General features: G+C 41.2%; 1 protein-coding gene across 2 annotated transcripts in view; it reads right to left on the bottom strand.

Annotated features, from left to right (window-relative positions):
- GRM7 (glutamate metabotropic receptor 7) overlaps positions 1 to 22,690 on the bottom strand; it is a gene marked incomplete at both ends in the record, with an annotated part of 645,729 nt that overhangs the window by 403,320 nt on the left and 219,719 nt on the right. For both annotated transcript variants that reach the window (XM_080718117.1, XM_080718116.1), the window contains one exon: positions 5,580 to 5,796. In XM_080718117.1, coding sequence (XP_080574243.1) covers positions 5,580 to 5,796 — 217 coding nt within the window. The remainder of the gene's footprint in view (positions 1 to 5,579; positions 5,797 to 22,690) is intronic.

Raw genomic sequence — 22,690 nt, 5'->3', positions numbered from 1 at the left:
TGCTAGATAATAAAGACATAAGACTGGCCCATGACATCAAGAAACTGACAATTAGCAATTACGCAAATGTAACTGTTTTTCAAAAATCCTATTATCAGAGAAAATCATTTGATATAGTCCTCTTTGAATATCCAACATGTAATCACTGAGAATTTAACTAATTAGCCCAGGAAACAATATTCTGTACCAAGGTAAAACCTTAATTCCAAAAAAAAAAAAAAATTTCCAGAGTTTATCTGAAGAATAATAGCTACTTTATAAGACCAATTCAAATAACCATATCAAGCTACTGTCAGAAAATACCGAAAGGAGAATTGGAATGTTGTTTTGGTTTTGAAAAGGTGACATGTATGATAATACGAGAGCAGTAGCAAATTATTACTATTCATGTCACACCATGAATCCCTGGGATTCTTCTGAAAATCGTCTGACAGATAACAAGAGTCTTATCTGTAGTTGGTACTCTTAAAATCCTTGAATCAGATTTGGTTCAAAAGATCTAGGATTTATTAGTGTCCCATTCTGTGATAAACATTGACCTTGGTTTTTCACAAAGGAGCCTCGATGGACACATTAGACCATTTGGGTTTCTGTCTTGACCTGAATTTTAAAGCAGATTGGGAGTGAATTTTCTCTCATTCCCAGCAATATTAAACAATAAATTGCTTTTTGTTGACACTGCATTCCATTACGGGGCAATTTATGCAAATGCGACTGTTTTACAAAAATCTCATCATCCAAGAAAATCACGTTACAGCCCTCTTTGAAAGTCCAACATGAAGCAACGTCTGTGCTCACATCTTCCGCGATCACACACAAGAGAAGAATTATCGAGGCTATCTCTGGCAGCTTAGAGAAATGGTGAACGGGCATGCATGTTCCAAAAATATCACATGACCTGGCTAAAGGTTCTTCCTTTCCTCTGATATGATTTCTTGATTTTCTCTATCACAGGATGAGAAGGGGAAGCTCACCCACGCTCCACCGCTGTATGCTTGGAGAAGGTATTTCATGCTCTGGGGTGTAGGTAGCCTCTACCTTTAGATTACATCTAAAGTCAATTTGGGAGCTAAAGCACTTTTAAAAAGGAAAGCCATTTATAAAGGAGAAGAGTCACCATTTTCAAGGTGGAACTGTGTAGAAAGAATCCAAGTCACTCCTGGAGCCCATCACCAGTGTACAAAAACATTATTAAGCCTGTGTTCATGCCTGCCTGCTGCCTCTCTCTCTTACACACACACACACACACACACACACACACACACACACACACACACAGAGTACATTCAGAGACTACAATGAAGATCCCACTTCCTTTTCTTCTTATACTTGTTATGTGGAGAACAGATATTAAACAAAAGGGTGACTCGGCTTATAAAATAAACTTATAATAACTAAAGGCAGGTGTCATCATCTGTTGTTCAAGTTGTTCATCAACATTCCAAACACTAACTCTCCCCAGACACAGCAAGCCGGTGTGTTACACTACTAACCAGGTATTTGGGGGTAGTTGGGGCTTCCCTGTGCGTTCTCTTATTTGCTAGCCCAATGAAGCAGGCATCATGAACCTCATCCTCTCTATGAGGAAGCTGAGGCTTGAAAAGCTAAATCATATGTCAAAAATTTTATAATACAGAAGGTTTGAGTCCCTTATTCACGTCCAAGTCTTTCTAAGATCATGTCCAGTATGTTTGCTCACTTCCGCACCACCTAACCTCACGCATACACACATGGAAGCTTGTATCTTTTTTATTTTTTATTTTTTTGGTCGTACTGGGGGTGGAACCCAGAGGCTTCCTACCTTCGGGCTCTACTCTCAGATCTATTTTATACTTTATTTGGAAACGGGGTCTCACTAAGTTGCTGAGAGCCTCAAAAAGTAGCCGAGGCTGGCTTCGAACCTATGTGATCCTCCTGTCTCAGCCTCCCAAGTGCTGGGATTACAAGCGTGCGCCACCATGCCTGGCTGCTTGTATCTTTCTTAAAGATCAATTTCTAGAGTCAGAGGGTGCAGAAAAAAGAGAATACTTAAAATTACCCTAAAAGATTCCCTAAAATTCCCTAAAAACATACATTCTAGAAATTTCAATACAGCAAGATTTTATTTTCTCATTCCCCAAAACAAGAATATATTGCTGTCTATTTGGTTAGACATCAGAGGAAGAAGCTGGGACTTTGTAGAGGTGATGGGATGTGAATATATATCTTTAAATACTAAAATCACCTTTGGGGTAGCAAGATCCATAAGAGGTCCAGAAAAACAAAAGTTGTTGAATGAATCTTGTCTTTCTCAGGCTATTCTCACACGAATGGGATTTAACCCACACCATTTGCGTTATCACCGTCACTTCCCTTCTTCCTTCTCCATTCTCCTTTCTTAGAGGATAAGAGGGGTCTCCACTAAACAACTAAGTGACTTTCTTTAAATTCACTTATAATTCTAGTGAATTTTATTATAAATACTCACCGAATACCATATTCATAGGAGGAACTAATCCTTGAGACATCGCCCAGCCTTCTCATTGTTTTCTCCCATTTCTACAGGAGCATCAGGCCCTTTTTTTTAAAAAAACCTATTCTCACATCCAAGGAAAGATGTTCTCAGGTTGAAGGAGTTCATTCAAAATGACGACCAGTGACACAACCTTCAGTTTTGAGCTGAGACAGTCCCAAGAATGATCCGTTAAAAAATTATGATCTGGGGAATTCAGACCGTACTACAAGGGCCTCTCTATTATGGTTATGTGTGGAATGTCCCCTGAAGCGCTCATTAGTACTCAGAGCTGATGAAACTATGCCATCAGGATTGTAATCCCATCCGTGGATGAATCCACTGCCATGGATTTAGTGAACAGTGAACGAGGCAGGTGAGGTGTGACAAGAAGGTGGGTCCTTGGGGGTGTGTCCTGAGGGACAAACTGCACTTGTGTCTTTGAATCTCCCCCCCCCACTTCTCTCCCCCCTTCTGCCCTCAAAGATGTGAGAGCAAAGCGCTTGTTCTTTCCCTCTTTCTGTTTCTCACTGCTATGCCCTGATATCATGCCTTACTCCAAGACAACTGTGAGCAAATAAGCCTTCCTCCCTCTAAGCTGTGTGGTCAGGTTTACTGAGATATAGCATTGATAATGTTCACCAAGACATACTCCTTTATGCGACATCATCATGCAGGAATCTCTGATATTCTAAGCTCTCACCACATGACACCAGGAAAAATCAACCATATGAATCTTACCCCTGACCTGCTTATAGAACATCGTCTTTTATACCAACCCCAAACAAACATTAGCAATATCCTAAAGCAAGGGAGCCCATTGTTACTGAACAGTCAGCATGATCCTGACTTTGTGAACACTCTGAGTTTTGTAACATAATGGTCAGTGCTCTTTCTTTGCTTTATACAGTGTAAAATGTGGTGTTAAATTTGAGAACTCCTTATCTCAATTGTGTAGTGCAAGATAGTATCTAAACTTTCATTTACCAGTTTTCCCATATTTTCCCTCGATTGTATCTATTTGCTCCCATCCTGCTGTTTTAGATATTTCTCTATGTCAGCCTCCAGCCTTACTTTGATCAAAGCAGGACTCAAAGAAACAGAGAAAGAAATAAACACACTCAGCCAAAACGATTATGTATCTCTTTGGGGACTCATAAAGTCAATTGTTAATGAATCCTATAAATCATCGCATGCCACAAGCCCAGAGTTAAGATTTCTGTCCTAATCAGAAAGTTTCTAACTGAATTATTCTAGATATTTCTCCCTCAGGAACACAACAGTTGGAATAGAGCTGCAAACAAGACAGACAGAGTCCCCTCTTAGGGCTAAGGTATACACAAAAACAAACAAGGAATTATATCAACATGTGTTAACAGTTGTAGGAGAAGACTCAAGAAAAAGCAGACCAAGCCACTAAGACAAAGGATCGGTGTATAAATGTGTGTGGTCCAACCCAGAAATGTTGCTAGGAGCTTTGCACTCAAGAATACTAAGAGAATGAGCACTTTAGTCAGAAAAGTTTAAGAATAATCCAGACCTCCAGTGAAAACTGAAATTATAGCTAGTGATAATGCACTGAATTGAAAACATGAACGTTAGCTGGGCGTGGTGGCACACGCTTGTATCCCCAGCATTTGGGAGGCTGAGACAGGAGGATCATGGTACGTGGACAGTCTCAGTGACGTAGTGAGGACCTTTGCAACTTAGAGTGACCCTGTTTCAAAATAAAGAATAAAAAAATAGGGCTGGGGGTGTAGGTCGGAGGCAGAATGCCCCTGGGTTCCATCCCCAGTACAGCAAAAATACAAAACAAAACAAAAATGAGTTAAAAGCAAGCCCTACATTCTTCTTTCAGTGGCAATATGCAAATACATCCACTGTGTAATGCAGGAATAATAATAATAATAATAATAATAATAATAATAATAATAATTTATGACATTGCCAGGCATGGTGGCATACCTGTCATCCCAATACTTGGGAGGCTGAGACAGGAGGATGACAGATTCAAGGAGAGCCTCAGAAATGTACTGAGACTCTCAACCACCTACCAAGACCTTACTTGGAAACAAATAAGAAAAAAGGGATGGGGATATAGCTCAGAGGCAGACTGCCTCTGTATTCCATCCCTAGAACCACAAAAAGAATAAAAGATTTATGACATATCTCCTTATAAAATGAACTTCTGTATCTATTGTATTACTCATTCATATTTCTGGCCAGTTAACTATACTGGCCAATCATAATTTCAATGAGCTGAAATTTCAATGGAACAAAATTTATATGAACCAAACTGAGGGCCTACCTCATTTTTGCCCAAAGAATTATACAGGAATATCCCAGCATGCAAAGTTTATGCATAGATTTATTACATCTACTAGTTCTAGATAGAGAAACTTAAATGTTTATTGGCAAGGTTCCTGACTGTGAAAATACTGTCTCATTTTTTGAAACCTACCCAATGTAAGCAAGCTGGCAGGTATTTGAACCCGTTTCTCCCTTTTTTAAGCTGAGTAAACCAATAAAAAAAAAGTGTCCCAAGTGCTACCAAACGGAACTTTCTCAAAACAGCCTAAGATTCAAAAGAATCTTTGCCCAAATCCATTCTACTGTCAGAATAACTTATTTTGCTTGGGCCAGGTCACCCAGTGACATCGCGGTTAATCTTCAAATCAAACTGCCACTCTGATTGAGTTCACACAATTCTGAACAATTTTCTCCATCCTGGAGAGGGGCTAAGAGGAAATGTAGTCGTGGAAAGGCTCAACTAGCCACATGGTCTAGAGTTTCCAAACAGTCTGGAATCTATGATCGATGCGTTAGAAGTGAGATACCAATTCCAGTACCTATTTTCTTCTTTTTCTTTTCTCTTTTTTTTTTTTTTTAATAGGACTTAAGCAAGCTTAAGTTTCAGAGCTTTGAAAATCTCTACCCAAATAGCACCATGTTTTAAGTGAGGGCTTTGCTCATTTACTTCTTGGGGCTTGGGGAGCAAGAGAGCAAAGACTGAATGCCGTCTGCAGAGAAGCCTCCAAGCCACCGAGGTGCGGAGGAGGTCAAAGTGACAATTGCAAGCTCTTCCTACCTGCCTCTTTGGAAATCTGCATGAAGGATTCCACACCTTTCTCTCCATAACTTCCTTCGGACGCGAGAGTAGACACGTAATTCCAGCCTAGGGCCTTTATGATGTCTACCATGGCCTGGGCCTGGAAGGAATCGGGTGGGACCACGCGAGAGAAGAAGTCATAGCGCCGGTCGTCACTGAGTTCGGGTGCCGTGGATGCATAACTAATCTGGGGAATCTGAAAAGACAAGAAAGTACCACAAGAGAGCATACCGTCAGGTCCAGGATGGGACAGACTCCTTAACACTCAGGTCAGGACACTGGGAACAGGGCTGAGGCTGGGAACGGGATGCCATTTTAGGCCAGCCAAGTGCTACCATCTCCTTAGCAGCACAGTGATACTGTATTTTGCATCTTGACCTTTTCTTCTCCCTCTTAGAGAGGAATGGTGAATCTCTGAGGACTAAAAGTCAAGGTCGTGGGTTGGTTAGGAGGAAAGAACTTAATACCACTCCACCAAATACTGTACATCTCAGCATGCTTTACCTTGTATAAACAAATAGAACTCAAAAACACAGCAGCCTAACCAGAGAGTAGACAGAGCTTGGCTTTATTAGCCATTTTGTAAGAATTAAATCCTGAGGACTTGCAAGGAAACATTTGAGTAAACTTAAGACACTGTCCAACTTATACTGCACAGGAGTGCTAGGAAACAACCCACAGCTTCTTCACCTAGTGCAGCATTATTATTATTATTATTATTATTATTATTATTATTATTACTATTATTTACTTTGGAAGGTCTTCTTCTAAACTTGGTCAATCCCTCTTGGTGCTGGGAGAGAACTAGCAGCCCCGTCTGTGTGGCCACCAGGGCCCTTTGGCCTCTACCTCCCATGGGATCTTCAAGGTCCCTAGATCTTGAGCCCATAGGGGTTGGCTTAGCGTCTCATAGGCAGACCCTTGGATAACAAACAATCAAATCACTTTTTTTTTTTGGTACTACTATATATATTTTTTTGAAACAGGTTAACCTATCAGTAGGTTGATAAGGGTCTCAGGAAATTGCTGAGATTGGCCTGGATCAGGTGATTTTCCTGTCTTAGCCTCCCAAGTTCTGGGTGTACGCCACCACACTTGGTCCCCTGTACCATTTACTTTTTAGGACCATATGTGATATGCGAAGTTTTGACACAATAATTTTATCTAAATCAGATTGTGATTATGGAGAGAAGAATTATAAACATGTTTATCTGGGATCTCTAGCGTGTGTGTGTGTGTGTGTGTGTGTGTGTGTGTGTGTGTGTGTTTCTGGGGATTGAACCAAGGGATATTCTACATCAGAACTACAACCCCGTCACTTGTTTTTTTTTTTTTTTTTTAATTTTGAGAAAGGATCTTGCAAGTTGCTGAAGCTTGCCTCAAACCTGCGATCATTCTGTCTCAGCCTCTCAAGTAAAATCTCTACTACTAATTTAACTCTTTATTACACACGAGTCTAAAGTTTTATAGGCATTCCCTTAGGTAATCATCAGCAAGTACTCTATAATAATTAAACCTTGCCTCAGGTCATGAAGCTATAAAACTGAGAGCCCTGTTCACTGCCCAGTGCAAATGTCTCAACTCTTAATTTTGACAATTTGCTAGAGGGTTTTATTAAGAACAAAAAAGGAAAAGTCGGTAGATTATTGGAGTCCATGCTGATTTCTGCCCAAAGCACATAATCACTGAGAGTTATTTTCTTGGTTACTCATTCTTAGTCTGCTGTTCAAACATTTCATTCGATTCCTTGGTGAAACACATAAAAATATCTTAATTGAACGAGTTGCCTATGTGCTGCTTATAGTCCAGAGGTTATAAGATTTAGGTAAAGAAAATATCAACCAAATACAGGCTTTAGGCAGAGAAATGGAGGAGAGAAGAGACATTTCCCCCCCACACACAAGAAATAAAAGGGAAAAGAAACCAAGCAGGTCAATACATCTCCATCAATATCCACTCCTAAATGCCAAAGCCTCACGCTTCACTTCTGCACAGATGCCTCCCTAGCCCCAGTCCCACCCCACCTCGGACACAACTGAAATTTGCATTTATTTAGCTGCCGCAAAGCACTGGAATTGAAAAGTGCCCAATGCAAAGAAACTTTCTAAATTGTGCTCCAAATCTCAGTCATAAAAATTCTAGTGAGACAGATCTTTCCTCATTAACAAATACCCGCTGAAAAATGGTTGCTCTCTGTGGCCTAACCATTCCTGGGTAAATAAGAAATCTCTCTGGGTGCAAAACCTGTGTTTCCATGTAGGTTCATGCACATGTCCTCCATCCGATACCACTTCCTCCTACATCATGCTAATAATCAGTCTAGAACAAGGAATAAAAGACCAAGTGGATTTCATTTCTGAGATAAAATTACAGCTTGATGAAGAGATATCTCCTCGTAATAGAGATGAAGGGCAGGAAGGAGTTATGTCAACTGTGAAATATGATATCGCATATTTCTTTAGCTATGGTGCCCTGTATTTAGCTTCTTTTCAAGCTAATGTTTAATGCTACATGGTCAGATTTTGAGGCAGCTGTTACAACTGGTAGATGCAACTGGCCAAATGGTTATCGGTCATCATTAGCAAATAAATTCTGCTTTCTCCTTGAGATCTATCTATACTTTCTCTTTCTACTATTAAAATCTTCCCCTAGCTGGGCAAGGCGGGGCATGCCTGTAATCCCAGTACTTGGGAGCCTGAGACATGAGGACGGCAGGTTCAAGAAAAGCCTCAACAACTTAGCGAGGCCTTCCGCAAACTTAATTAGATCCTGTTTCAAAATAAAATAAAACAGCCGGGCGTGGTGGCGCACGCTTGTCATCCCTGCGCTTGGGAGGCAGAGACAGGAGGATCGCGCAGGTTCGAAGCCAGCCACGCGCGCTGGCTTATGAGACCCTGTTTCCAAATAAAAAAGTATAAAAAATAGGTCTGGGAGTGTAGCCCGGAGGTAGAAGGGCTTCCAGGAACCCCAGTACCACCAAAATAAATAAATAAATAAATAAATAAAATAAAATAAAATAAAATAAAATAGGAGTAGGAGTCTAACAGGCTGAATGCCCCTGGATTCAATCCTTAGTGTGTGTGCACGCACACACATATACACAAATGTAAATAAATAAAAAATAAAAATAAGCCCTTCCCCTTGTGCCAATTTTCTTCAAGAATAAAGAATTTATCTTTTGTTGGAGAAAATTTATTGCAGTGATATTTCAGCTATACACAATAGACATTCCCTCTCTTCTTGAGGCTTCTTACTACAATTCAGAAAGCTGAAACACTTTTAATCTTTATCACAGACATAACACATCATCTTATTCTGTTATTCTTCCCTCTTACTTCATAAAAATTGCCTATCAGACAAAAATGGCTTTGCTAATGGTGAGTACCCAATAGGATTAAAAACATCTATAACCTGCTCTGTATGGGATGAGTGTATGCTTTACCTTGGAAAATTAACAATATATATTATTCATGAAAAATAAAGAGACTAAGAAAATAAGTTCAACACTTGAATCTCTGCTAACATATTTTTACATCTTCATTATCTTTGTGTAATGAATACATACACAGACTATTAATTATTAAAATGTGAATCTTAGCTGGGCACAATGGTGCGTGCCTGTAATGTCAATAACTGGAAAGCTAAAGCAGGAGGATGGCAGGTTCAAGAACAGCCTCAGCAGTATAGCAAGACCCTTAGCAACATAGGGAAAGTGTGTCTCAAGTTAAAAAAAAATGGCTGGGAGCTGGGCGTGGTGGCGCACGCTTGTAATCCCAGCGCTTGGGAGGCTGAGACAGGAGGATCGCACAGGTTCGAAGCCAGCCTCAGCTACTTAGTGAGGCTCTCAGCAACTCAGTGAGACCCTGTTTCCAAACAAGTATAAAATAGGTCTGGGAGTATAGCCCGGAGGTAGAAAAGCCCCTGGGTTCCACCCTCAGGCTGGGGATGTAGCTCAGAGGTAGAATGGCCCCAAGTTCAATGTTCGATACTAAATAAACATGAATATTAGTCTCTCTCTCTCCCTCCTCAACCCCCCTTTTTGTATATGGTACTGAAATTTAACCCAGGTGTCCTCTATCACTGAGCTACACCCCAGGGTATTTCACATATATGTGTGTGTGTGTGTATGTATATATATATATAATATATATATATATATATATTCTCATATATACGTGACATATGATAAATGTAATATATGGAGGGTCTCCTATGCATGTATGATATATCATAATCTATGCCTTCGAGGTAAATATCTGTATGAATTTACACTTGTGATTTATTTTTGTGCATACAAGACTCCTCCTATTTTTTTTTAGGAGAAATCCATTTTTTTCTAGGGAGTTTTTTTTCAATCAGTACTTTCTAGAACACTATAGATTTTTTTTTTTTTACTTTTATAGAACTAAATAATTTTAAGCACTAACTCAACCAAATTTGTCATTTATATTGGTGATCCCTCAGGTCACCTTTAGGCCTGGAGAGGTCTGAGAGTCACCGCTTGGTTCTGGAGAGCAAGCTCTCGAGTCCTAGCAACTGTTAGGCCAGGACGAAGCTGTCTCAAGGAGGCCAGGGGGCCCTCGCCCGGGGGAGCCACTGCTGCCAGGCGGTCTCTGGTGGCTGGTCTCAGGCACTGGGGAGAATGTTTTCTCACTCCTTCTTTCCTCATCAGAATACGGGAAATGGAAGGCAGCCATCAAAAGAGAAAGGCAAAAGTAAAGGCCCAAAGAGGTATTTTTAGGAGGCCTAATTCTACTCTTTAAAAGAAAAGCTTTTCGTAAAAAAAAAGCTCGCTCCACTTTTGTGTTTACACTTTGTCTTGACACTCATAGGCACATGGACATGTCGGCCCCACCCTGTCACCTCCCGAGCTGTTCTCTACCAAGACAACGGCCGGCAGCCAGAGCACGAGATACAGTGCTTGTTAGGATAAGCAGCCCAGTCACGCCAAAGATGGCGCCTCTCCGGCTTCTCTTCCGGATTGTGCTGGTTACCTCATAGCTTGCCAAAGGGGCCACGGGATGCCCAACAATCAATCCCCTGATAACATCAATAAACGCCCCGTACTTTGTGAGATCTTCTGCTGTGAGCGGAAGCCCCCTCCTCCCAGCTGCTTGATATAAAAGGGAGCTGGGCTATCTTAATAAAGCTTTTGCTTGCTTGTTTATCTCTGACGGCTGGCCTTGGGTCTTTCCTGCGCCGACCCCCCTTCATTGGTCCCGAAGACCCCCAGAACCCCTTCAGTGCTCCCTCGGTCTTCAGTGCTGGCTCTGTGTCTTTATGTTAACATTACCACTCTCCAGACAAGGGAAATAATGAAAGAAAGAAAGAAAGAAAGAAAGAAAGAAAGAAAGAAAGAAAGAAAGAAAGAAAGAAAGAAAGAAAGAAAGAAAGAAAAGAAGAAAGAAGGAAGAAAGAAAGAAAGAAGAAAGAAGGAAGAAAGAAAGAAAGAAAGAAAGAAAGAAAGAAGAAAGAAAGAAAGGAAGGAAGGAAGGAAGGAAGGAAGGAAGGAAGGAAGGAAGGAAGAAGACAGGTGTGGTGAAATACGCCTGTAATCCCAATACTTGGGAGATTGAGACAGGAGGATTGTGGGCTTGAGGCCAGCCTCAGCAACTTAGTGAGGCCCTCTGCAACTTAAATAAATAATAAAATTAAAAATTAACAGGGCTGGGAGTATAGTTCAAAGGTAGAATGCCCCTGTATTAAATTCCGGGAAGGAAGAAAGGAAGGAAAGAGGGAGGGGAAGAATGGGAGATGGGTCTGGTGTGTACAAAATCAAATGCGTGTGTGATACACTTCATATCCTAAGTGTTGGCAGATTGAGCCCTTCAAATTTAATTTTATCCCATAATTACTACACAGCCAACCGCTATTAGGCAAAGACATCTCCTAGGCTTGGAAGCAGGTCCCCTTGGGCATCATCTTATTGTAGCATCTGTTAAAATAACCGACAACTCATGTCCAGATGTATTCTCTTATTATATTCCAAGAAATGCTTAAAAAATTCCAAGTTTCCACACACGACTACAATACAAACTTAATCCTTGTCAAAATGCATAAGATATTTCCACAAATGAAAGGACATTTCTATTTATCCCAAAACCTTCGAGGGGATCTGAACTTGGTTCGTGTATATTGGCCTTCTCCCTCTTTTCCTGCCCTCTTCATTATCCTAGAGATGCACCTATGATGGGGCCAGTCATTAGGGCGCTTTATTTTGGGGAAAGTGAATGCAGCCCTTTGTTCCTGCAGAATTTAAACATCTGGGACAACAATTCAAAAGGCACCGGCACTTTCTTGTTCCGGAGGATAGTTTCCATCAAACTTGTAGAAGGTATATTTGGAAGTATCGGGTGCAATTAAGATAATGCCTGAGTGTACCTGAAGAGGTATTAATGAGCTCCCAATGGGGCACTATTAAGTTCACAGTTAGCACTAATTTCACTCTTGGTTCTTATTAAGCTTTATTGATATCAATTTCCCCAAAAAAGGAGAAATGGTGGGATAAACTCTTTCAGACTCCTTCTCTGAATTATCAGTTACTGCGTCCGCCAGGATATAATCCCTACTTCTACCAGGATGGTTGGCGGCAATTCTGATTCTTGGTAGTATTTATTTATCCCCAGGGAGTAAGGGAACACTAAAACTTTTGAATTCGTTTGAAATCTGTAGTTCTTCTCAACTGTACTTGGAATTCCTATGTGGGCACTCGTGACACAGGTCTGACCAATTAGAACACAATGCTGCTTCAGCCACAGGACTGACCAAGAGGATCCACGTGGTCTGGCATAGACCCATGGGAATGAGTGAGATGCAGGATCACACTGTGGTCAGAATGAGTCAGTGAAAGAAGCTTTTTAAATTCTTTTGCTGAAAACTGAGAGAAAATTACACAAGGTTATGGCTACTGATAAGGAGAACAGAAAAGATGCTGACGGTCACGATGGTTTTGGCCAGGGAAGGTGAAGAAACCCAGGTCTCCTGCCAATCTCACAGTTGGCGAATGGCAGGCATAGGGTGAGGGATAAAATAGCCCTTAGAACTTGTCCCACCCCAGTTGTTATGGAACACAGAAAATAAGGAGAAAGCTAAGACATTTAGGCGGTTCACAAGGCATAAAATAGCAATAACACCTGATTCCCACCAAGCTAGATACACTCCACAACTCCTTCCCCTTTCCCTCCCTCCCTCCCTCTCTCTCTCTCTCTCTCTCTCTCTCTCTCTCTCTCTCTCTCTCTCCCTCCTTCCCTCCCTCCCTCCCTCTCTCTTGGCATTCTAAATCTAAGCCCCACCACCAGCTCTTAATTTTGTATTTGGACATACAGTTTCACTTAATCACGGAGGACCTTGCTAAGTTTCTGGGGCTGGGTGAGAATCTGTGATCCTGTCTCAGCCTCCCAAGTACTGGGATTATAAGCATGGACCACTATGCCCAGCCATAACTATTTTTCTGTTCATCACCTATCAATCACATAAGCCCAGAGCACGTTACAAGATAAAGATCTATATGATGACTATTTTACAAGCCATGGGTAATACACCACGGTGTTCTGCTCGGTGCTATTTGCTTAGATGGCTACCTAGTTTAAACCTGTGAGGGGTTATGTGTATGCATATAGCATGGGAATAGGCTCCTGGGGTGTCTGTAGAGATACTGTCTCTCATATGTGGCCCAAATTCAGGGACAAAGTATGGGATAGAGTTTTCCCTCCTGTTATGTTTAGATAGAGACTGTGCCCTGAAGAACTCACATGGTAATATTCAGAGTTGATGTAATTGAGTCATGAGGGCTGTAGTCTGACGAGTGGATAAGCCCACTGTAATGGATTTATTGGGTGGTCACCTAGGTGTGGCTGTAGAAGGTGGGTCCCTGGGCATGTGTCCTTGGGGACTGTGCTTGTGTCTTTGGACTGCTTGCTTGCAGCATCTCTACCTCTCTCTGTTTCTCACCACTCTGTCCTGAGCTCCACAGATGTAACTCAACCTAACATGGACTGAAACTCTGAGATCTCCAAAGAACGGTGACAGAATAAGTCTTCTTCCCTCTAAGTTGTGTGGTCAGCTGGTTTGGATTATAGCAGTGGGAATGTTGACTGAGGCGCTCCCAATATAGTGCCGCTGACATCAGAAGTATATGGAGAGGAGATAGAAAAATAAAGAAAGGCAATATTTACAACATCAGCATCCTTCCTAATCCTGTCTCTCTGATTCACCATTTAGTCTTCTGCCTTATAGACCACACTAAAGGAAGAAACAAAAACCACAGAAAGCAAGGGCTTCTGCTAGCATCTTTCATAGTTATTAGATATGAGTATCTCTTGAAGGTCCCAGGGCCAGAGCCTCCTTGAATAGAAGTTTGATTTTACTTGAGATATATTTCTAGCAACGTAATGTCAAATCTGTACAGGAGGGGTTTTTAGCCTCAGTACTATGAAAATTAGGGGCCAGAAAAAGTTTTGTGGTGGGAGGAAGAGCAAGAGTTCTGTGCAATATAAGACGTGCAGCGTCTTCTAGCCTATGCTCAAAAGATGCCACTAGCATGCCACTTGTCACAAACAAAAATGTCTCCAAAGGATGTAAACCATCCCTTTGTGTTAAGGAAGGACGTGAAGGGGGAGAAAACTCATCACAGTTGAAGACCACTGTGCTAGACATCTATGCAAAGGAAGATCACAATCATCTGTCATACTCACAAAGAGAAAATAAGAGGAGCTTTTTTAGTGTCTTATAGACCCTCTATGTGTTTCACATTTTGTTTACTACGTGCCGATATTTCCCAATTATCAAAGCTCTTTGTATTTCTTCAACATTTTCAACGGTCTAGTTTCTTAGAAGCACACGCAATGATAACACACGGAAACAAAGCACTTAGTCTTTTACACGAATGCAGCCAGGGAGTTCTTAAAGTGAAGACATAACATTTTCAGGAGAGAATTAATTTAAGCACAAATGGTTTTCTCTCTTAGAACCATCGTGACCTTTATAATAAGTACATTCTAGGGGAAAAAGTCTTGATTATTTGGGAAAGTTGAAATAGAGTGTTATGGTTAATTCAATATTCTAGTCAACCATACAGTATGCTTTATGAGAATTTCAATTTTCAAAAACTTTTTGGACAATAAAGTATAAACCTCAGAAATGCCATCAAACATGATATACGCTTAGGTTAACAACTCAGAAGCCACCTAGAGGTCAGACAGAGCCTAGTCATATTCAGTCTCATTTTGTAAAATACAGAGGTTCTAGAAGGAGAATTTATAACTGTGTCAACCTTTTGATGCCCAGAAAGAGACTTTCTTGACAAAAGTTCCTTATTTACTCTTTTTTTACTCATTAAAAAGAAAACTATGTCTTTTTTGTTTTTAGTTTTCATAGGCTTCTACTCTAAGCTGAATAGACATTTAGTGTCTAATGTTTAATACAAGAAGGATGATGAAGATTTCTATACAGAACATAACTCTTTAATAACTAGGGTAATATAATACCATATCAATAGTGATGACCAGTTCTGCTATTTGTTAATTTATAAATTTTAAACTACAAACAGTGTAATTTACTGATCATACATCCTACACATAGGAAACCGGGAATCACTATAACATGCATAGATAACTCCACAGATACAGTCATACATCATTACATACCAAAAGGGAACAGATGGAGGATATTTTTGTTCTTTTGTTATGGTACTGCGGATTGAACCCAGGGGCATTCTACCTCTGAGCAATATCCCCCAGATTCTAATTTTGAAGCAGGGTCTCAGGAAGATGATAAGGCCATTGCAAAATTGCTGAGGCTGGCCTTGAATCTCTATGATCCTCTTGTCTCAGCCTCCCAAGTACTGGAATTACAAGCATGCGGCGCTATGCCAGACTCAGATAAGAAATTTTTACAAGGATAGTTGCTTATACTTGATTCTCTCTCTAGAATATTTATTCTAATTTCTTATGATTATTGTTCTAAATAAAATACTCAAAAGTTACTGAGCAGAGAACAACTATTTAACACGGGAAGTTTGGGACAGTTAAAAGGAAAAGAAACTATTTAAGCTAATGGTGGGAAAGGGGTCAGATTCTCTCCAGCCAAAGAGCAAAGCAGTCTTTCCTGGTGAAGAGTAATGAAGAAATAGTGCTTCTTCGAAGAAACCAGAGAAACTCATCTGGCTTTAGGGTAGAATCTAGAATTCCACTTGATTTACACCCAGGAAAACAATGTTTTAAGATGAGAAAATAAACAGAATTAATAGTTGTCCAATTTTATAGATTTTCTTCTCCTGTTAGAATAATTCTACTTCTAGACTAATAAAATATGCGCAATCTTTTGGATACAGAAAAACATAAACTCTTTCTACTACGTAAAACATTTTTAATACGTCTCTTCTACTCTTGGAAGGACAGATAGGGAGATTCTCAAATAGAAATCTCCAAAGCTGCTAAATCCCAAATATCTCCAGGGTAATAACTAAGAGGCTGTTCCAGAATCCAGCATTTCTTAACAAAGATTTAATTAGGGACATTCACCAATTCTTTGACAGGATTTCTAGGACTAAAACTTCTCACTGTTACTTTGGTATCTAAAGTAAGCCATTCCCTGTTATGAGAGGAAATACGGAATTTTCTCCGTCCAGTAGGAAGGATCTTTCCTGCCACAGATCACAGCTTTTGGTGGGAGAAAGAGCTGACCAGTCATCTATTTTCTCTCTCTGTTTTTCTTTTTCACTGGACACGCATATACGAAAAGAAAAAGAAAAAAAAAAGTAGTAAAGCTTTGGAAAGAGAAAGTTGTAGCCACGTATCTGTGCACAGTATTAGTGAGATTTATCCAGGGTTAGAAGATATCAATAAACCAGGTGTAGTGGTGCACGCTTGTGACCCTAGCATTCGGGAGGCCGAGACCGGAGGATTGCGGTTCGCGGACAGCTTCAACTACTTAGTGAGGCCCTCTGCAACTCAGTGAGACCTTTTTTCAAAATAAAAGAATAAAAAATAGGGCAGGGGATAGAGCTCAGAGGTCAAATGCCCCTGGGTTCCATCCCCAGACCTGCCAAAAAAAAAAAAAAAGATACTAATAAAATCATGTTGTGTGTGTGTGTGTGTGTGTGTGTGTGTGTGTGTGTGTGTGTATAAATTCCAACTATAAAATTTCCAAGCCACTTTTCAGTCTGGGGTTGCCTGGTAGGTTGTCTTTGCTGCTTTTGTGAGGGGTACTATTGATCAGTTCTGGAATTTGACATTTTTAAGATTCCCTCCCTAAACCCAGCAATTTCAACTCTACCCATCACCTCATTCCGTAGCACGTCATCTTCCAATTACCATGATTACATCTTTTTTTTTTTTTTTTTTTTTGCGTGTAATTGCATTTCGGGTTGACTGCTTCCCTTGGGACTGAAAGAGATGCCGTGTCAGCCATGGCAGCTCTGCCGGCTCTGCCGGGAGAGGTGATGTGCTCCCGGCAAGATTTAAGGGGAGCTGGTCATCTCAGTAAGGTATGGATCCATGCAGGGTGAGCCATGGATGGACCGGGGGATGTCTGTCCCTTTCCTGAGAGTCCCCCTTTTGTCCTGAGGGTGTCGGGGGACTTTAGTCAGAATGAGGTATCTCAATGGGACGCCACTGATGGTGGAGTCAGAGCTTCACTTTCATACAAGGAAATTCTGCTCAGAGTGAAAGCGTAAATCACCAAAAGTCACAAGCCCGCAGGGTCACGGAGCAGAGGACCAGTGTATTGTTTGAAGAGGAGTGGGGACCGAGGATGTAGTTTTACCTCTGAACTACACCCCCCAGCCCTTTTTATTTTATATTGTGATGCAGAGTCTTGCTAACTTGCTACGGCTGGCCTCGAATCTGCATTCTCCTGTCTCAGCTTCCCGAGTACTGGGATTGCAGGTGTATGCCACCACGCCTGGCTTCCATATTGCATATGTAGAGTATAATTTAATGACTATGCCGTCCCAGTAAGTATTGAGTAAAACTAAACCTCAAACCCATTATACATACTCAGGAATGTTCTAACTGGAAGCTTTTCATTTTTCTTTGGTATAAGGAATTGAACCCAGAGGCATTCTTCCTCTGAGCTACAGCTCCATCCTGATTTTATTATTATTTTTTTTTATTTTGAAATAGGTTCTTACTGTCGGATGTGGCGGCGCACGCTTGTAATCCAGCATTTGGGAGGCTGAGACCGGAGGATCGCGGTTCGCGGACAGCCTCGGCTACTTAGTGAGGTCCTCTGCAGCTCAGTGAGACCCGGTTTCAAAATAAAGAATAAAAAATAGGGCAGGGGGCGGAGCTCGGAGGTCAAATGCCCCTGAGTTCCATCCCCAGATCCGCAAAAAAGAAAATAAAAAGAAATAAATAGGTTCTTACTAAGTTGTTGAGTCTGGTCTCGAACCTGTGATCCTTTTGTCGCAGCCTCAGAAGTCCTGGGGTTACAGTTTCTGCCACCATGCCTGACTAGCTAGAAGATTGTCTAGAGAGCACTATCACTGAGATAGAAGCATCTACCTTGCACTTACCATCACTGGTAAGGAGAATGCATGCTGAGATATTTGGCTTAGTTTACCCAAAAGTCAGCAGTACATTGACTGTCTTCAGGCAGAGACTGCTGCTATGAGGACCTGATACTGCCAGTGATTCTCTCTGTAGCGGTGGTGACGCTTTCCACAGGGAATGCTCAGTTCCTTTCTCTGTTCAGTCAGTTCCCCGAACACTTCAGAGAACCAGCTTTACTGCGGGAATGTAGAGACACAGAGATGGGTGCGAATGCTCTTCCCCAAGCATGCAGGGAGACAGCGAAGTGGCTTCGTAAACACAGAGTAAATGTGACTGCCACCCGGAAAGGCAAACAGAAAACCATCTTTCCCAATATCTCCCTAGAGAGGTGCCAGAGGGCTGGCTGAGTTCACAAAGGGGAGAGCTTCTTAGTGGAGCTCTGAGCTCTTTTGAAGATGGGCCTCATGCCAACTCGTGCTAGTTGGCAGCTGCTTGTCGAGAGTGCATGGCTCTGGCCAAGTCCCACCTTTTACAAAATTTCTCCAAAGTGGAACACTTACTTGCCCAACCCGCAAAAATAGACCTGTGTATCTTGCTCCCGGGATCTCAAAGAGATGGAGTCGATATACGTTTCTTAACAAATCTAGTTAATTTTTTCTCATTGGCCCTGAGGGAAAAAATGGAGGAAAATCAGAGAAGTGAGAGACAGAAATCGAAATATATTACAGTGGAAAATGAAGAGATTAGCTGAGGAGAATGGAAAATACTTAAGAGATGAGAGACGCCTGAAGAGGGAGACAGAAGAAGGAGTAACCTGAATGGTTTCTCATGACAGCATCCTGGAATAGTTAGCTAGTGTGTGCGTGCGTGTGTGTGTGTGCGTGCGTGCCTGCGTGAGTGTGTGTGTGTGTGTGTTATTAGGGATTGAAATCAGGGGTGTTCTATCTCTAAGCTATACCCCTAGCTTTATTTATTTATTTATTTACTTAGTATTTTTTTATTTATTTATTTTATTATTTTTTTTTTTTTTGGTGGTAATGGGGTTCCTGGAAGCCCTTCTACCTCCAGGCTACACTCCCAGAACTATTTTATACTTTTTTATTTGGAAACAGGGTCTCTTAAGGCAGCGCAGCTGGCTTCAAACCTGCGCGATCCTCCTGTTTCTGCCTCCTAAGCACGGGGATTACGAGTGTGCACCACCACACCTGGCTTACTTAGTTATTTTATTTAATTAGTTTTGTTTTGAAACTGAGTCTCACTAAGTTGCTGAGGCTGGCCTTGAACCTGTGATCCTATTGCCTCAGCCTCCCAAGTACTAAGATTACAGGAATACGTCACTATGCTCAGCCCATGTTTAACTTTTTGTTAGTAAGGGATCCTTTTTAACTTCTCCAGGATGTTAAAAGGAATGAGCTGCTGGCACGGCTTCTCAGGACAGCATCTTTTATCATGGGATGCTTAGCTTTTTCCTAAGGAAATTCTTTTTCTGCATGGCGTTAATGGTAATTAACAGTTAACAGTTCTTCCTCCACCTTAGTCTTGGGAACAGGAGAAGGTTGTATGTGAAACAGCATCACGAGGGGCAAGATGCTTACGTATGTCTAAGGCTCATCATCATTCCTTCAAACACTGGTCCATACTGCCATCAAAGTGTGAAAACCGTAAGGGTTTCCTACATGGCTCGTGGTTCCCCCCAGTGATGCGTCTCAGAGCATGGCACTAAGACATCACGGTGATGTTCAATTCATCTCTCTGTCTGAGGCGGTGCATGCATAATCTCCACTGACTTCTTACAGATGGGACTTCTAGTGCAGTATTGGCAAGAGAGGATACTTTCAGAAAGGCAGTATTTTGATGGTACCTTCACCAGTCACGCACACTTAGAGGAGGCTAGAGGCAACTGGGACTACCAGAGCACCTTTCCAGGCCGGGTTACATATCTTGTGAGCAGCCAGTGCCTCTGAGCTATTCGGTGTATTTTTTTTTTTTTTTTTTTTTTTTTTTTTTTTTGGCTCCCAGGGTGTCCTGGTCCTGTCTGCTCTGGCTGTAGTGAAACAGAGTCTGAAGTCAGGCATGGTAGCACATGCTTGTAATTCCAGGACTTGGGAGTCTGAGACAGGAGGATTGCAGGTTTGCAGCTAGCCTCAGCTACTTAGTGAGGCCCTTTGCAACTCAGTGACATCCGGTTTCAAAATAAAGAATAAAAACAAGCCGGGCGTGGTGGCGCACGCTTGTAATCCCCGCGCTTGGGAGGCTGAGACAGGAGGATCACACAGGTTCGAAGCCAGCCTCAGCTACTTAGTGAGGCTCTCAGAAACTTAGTGAGACCCTGTTTCCAAATAAAAAGTATAAAATAGGTCTGGGAGTATAGCCCGGAGGTAGAAAGCCTCTGGTTCCACCTCCAGTACCACTAAAAAATAAATAAATAAATAAATAAAAGAATAAAAACATAGGACTGGGATGTAGCTCAGAGGTAGAATGACCCTGGGTTCTATCCCTAGTACCATAAAAAGAAAGAAAGAGAAGGCAGGAAGGCAGGCAGGCAGGAAGGCAGGCATGCCTTTATAAAAATAAAGCCTTTATCTTTTATAAAAATAAATATAAAAAAGGGTGAGACAGGAAGATTGCAGTTCACAGACAGCCTTAGCTACTTAGTGAGGTCCTTTGCAAAAATAGAGCTGGGTATGTAGCTTGGTGGTAGAATGCCGCTGGGTTCAACCTCTAGTACCACAAAAAAAAAAAAAAAAGAAGGAAAGAAAAGAAAAGAAAAACAGAGTCTGTTTTTGTCTTGACAATTAGGTAACTACCTGAAAAGGTGTCAATTCCGTTGCCAGCTGTTGAGGATAAATCCCATTTCTATCAACATAGGCTAGGCCGGCCGCTCATTCCCAAAAGAGATACCAAAGAGAACTCTCCTTAGCTGGTTCACTGACCTGAGAAGATGAAGCTTAAATATGAGCATGGCGCTGACAACAGAAAACAGGAATAAAAAAAGGAGAACCCTTGTGCGGTGTGATTTTCAGGGCCAAGCCCTTTCTAATACATGTGTGGATGTCATCAAACCCAAGGCAGTAAGTACATGAGTGTATCTAATGCAGCCCAACAGGACGCTCCCAGATACATGAATCTAAGTGATTAGAAGGAAGAAAATAAGCAAATATACATCTGGAAGTGGAATCGTTATAGAGCCCAGTCATGGTATGACTCCGAATGGTTCAGAATGTATCTGAATTCTTATCAGTTATTTGGATACCAGCTCTAAAATCTGTTATCTAAAGGATTTCTCATTTGGTCTCAGGTTAAGCTGAGTGTGGTGGCACATGCCTGTAACCTGTACTTGGGAGGCTGAGATACAAGGATTGCTCTGTGTCACAATGGGCTATGAGCAGTCCGGGCACGGTGCTGCCCATCTGTAATCCCCGTAATTGGGAGGCTGAGACAGGAGGATCAGAGGGTAGAAAGCAGCCTCAAAATTTAGCAAGGCCCTCTGCAAATAAGTGAGAACTCGTTTCAAAATGAAAGAAATTAAAAATGGCTAGGGGTGTAGCGCGGATAGAATATTCCTGGGTTCAGTGTCCAGTAAGAAAAAAAAATATATAATATACTGTTTATAAGCAGATTGAATGAAGATATATTTACATATACATAAATACACACACACACACACATATATCTGGAGAAGAACTGAATATTTTCTCAATTGTTAGCTAGTAATCTAATAATACATGCAAGTAATAATTATATATAATTATAATTATATATGGCTATAATTATATGTAATATAATTTTATACCAATTGTTAATAATTATATATACATAATTATATATACTTTCAATAATGTTAAAATAAGTAATAATTACATACATATATAACAATTTCATATGTAGATATAGATATATAATCTACCTAAAAAGTAGTGTAAGGAGTATAGAGATAGAAGTAGACACAAAATTATTTGATTCAGACAAGTAAGAGGTCAAGATAAAGGCCAGGACAGTAAGGGAAAAGGATTAGGGCAAGAACAGAATTAATTTATTATTTTACTTATTTTATTTTTCAGCACTGGAGATTTAACCCAGGGACACTCTACCACTGAGGCTTTTTAATTTTTAATTTTTTTATGTTTACTTTATTCATTCATGTATTCATTTATTTTGGTACTGGGGATGAAACCCAGGGACATTCTACCTCCAAACTCCACTCCCAGCCTTATTTTTTATTTATTTTGAAACAGGGTCTCACTGAGTTGCAAAGGCCCTCGCTAAGTAGTAGCTGAGGCTGTCTGCCAACCTTGATCCTCCTGTCTCGGCCTCCCAAATGCTGGGATTACAAGCGTGTGCCTCCATGCCTGGCTTTTATTTTTTATTTTGAAGCAGGGTCTTGCTAAGTTGCAGGAGCTGGCCTCACACCTATGATCCTCCTGCCTCGGCCTCCCAAGGGCCGGGATGACAAGCGCGCACCACCACAACCGGCTGACAGAGTGCAGTCTGAAAGAACCAGAATGTACTCCACGTACATAGGGTGGAGGCTCCAGACTCCCTGATGGTTAGACAAGGCAGAACGTGCAAGCTGCTGATGAGACCAAAGGACCAGCATGC

The sequence above is a fragment of the Muscardinus avellanarius genome, assembly GCF_963383645.1.
Source record: "Muscardinus avellanarius genome assembly, chromosome: 22".
In the NCBI taxonomy this organism is placed as follows: Eukaryota; Metazoa; Chordata; class Mammalia; order Rodentia; family Gliridae; genus Muscardinus; species Muscardinus avellanarius.
Note: the sequence above shows the minus strand (reverse complement) of the source record. Positions and strands in the feature narration are given on the sequence as shown.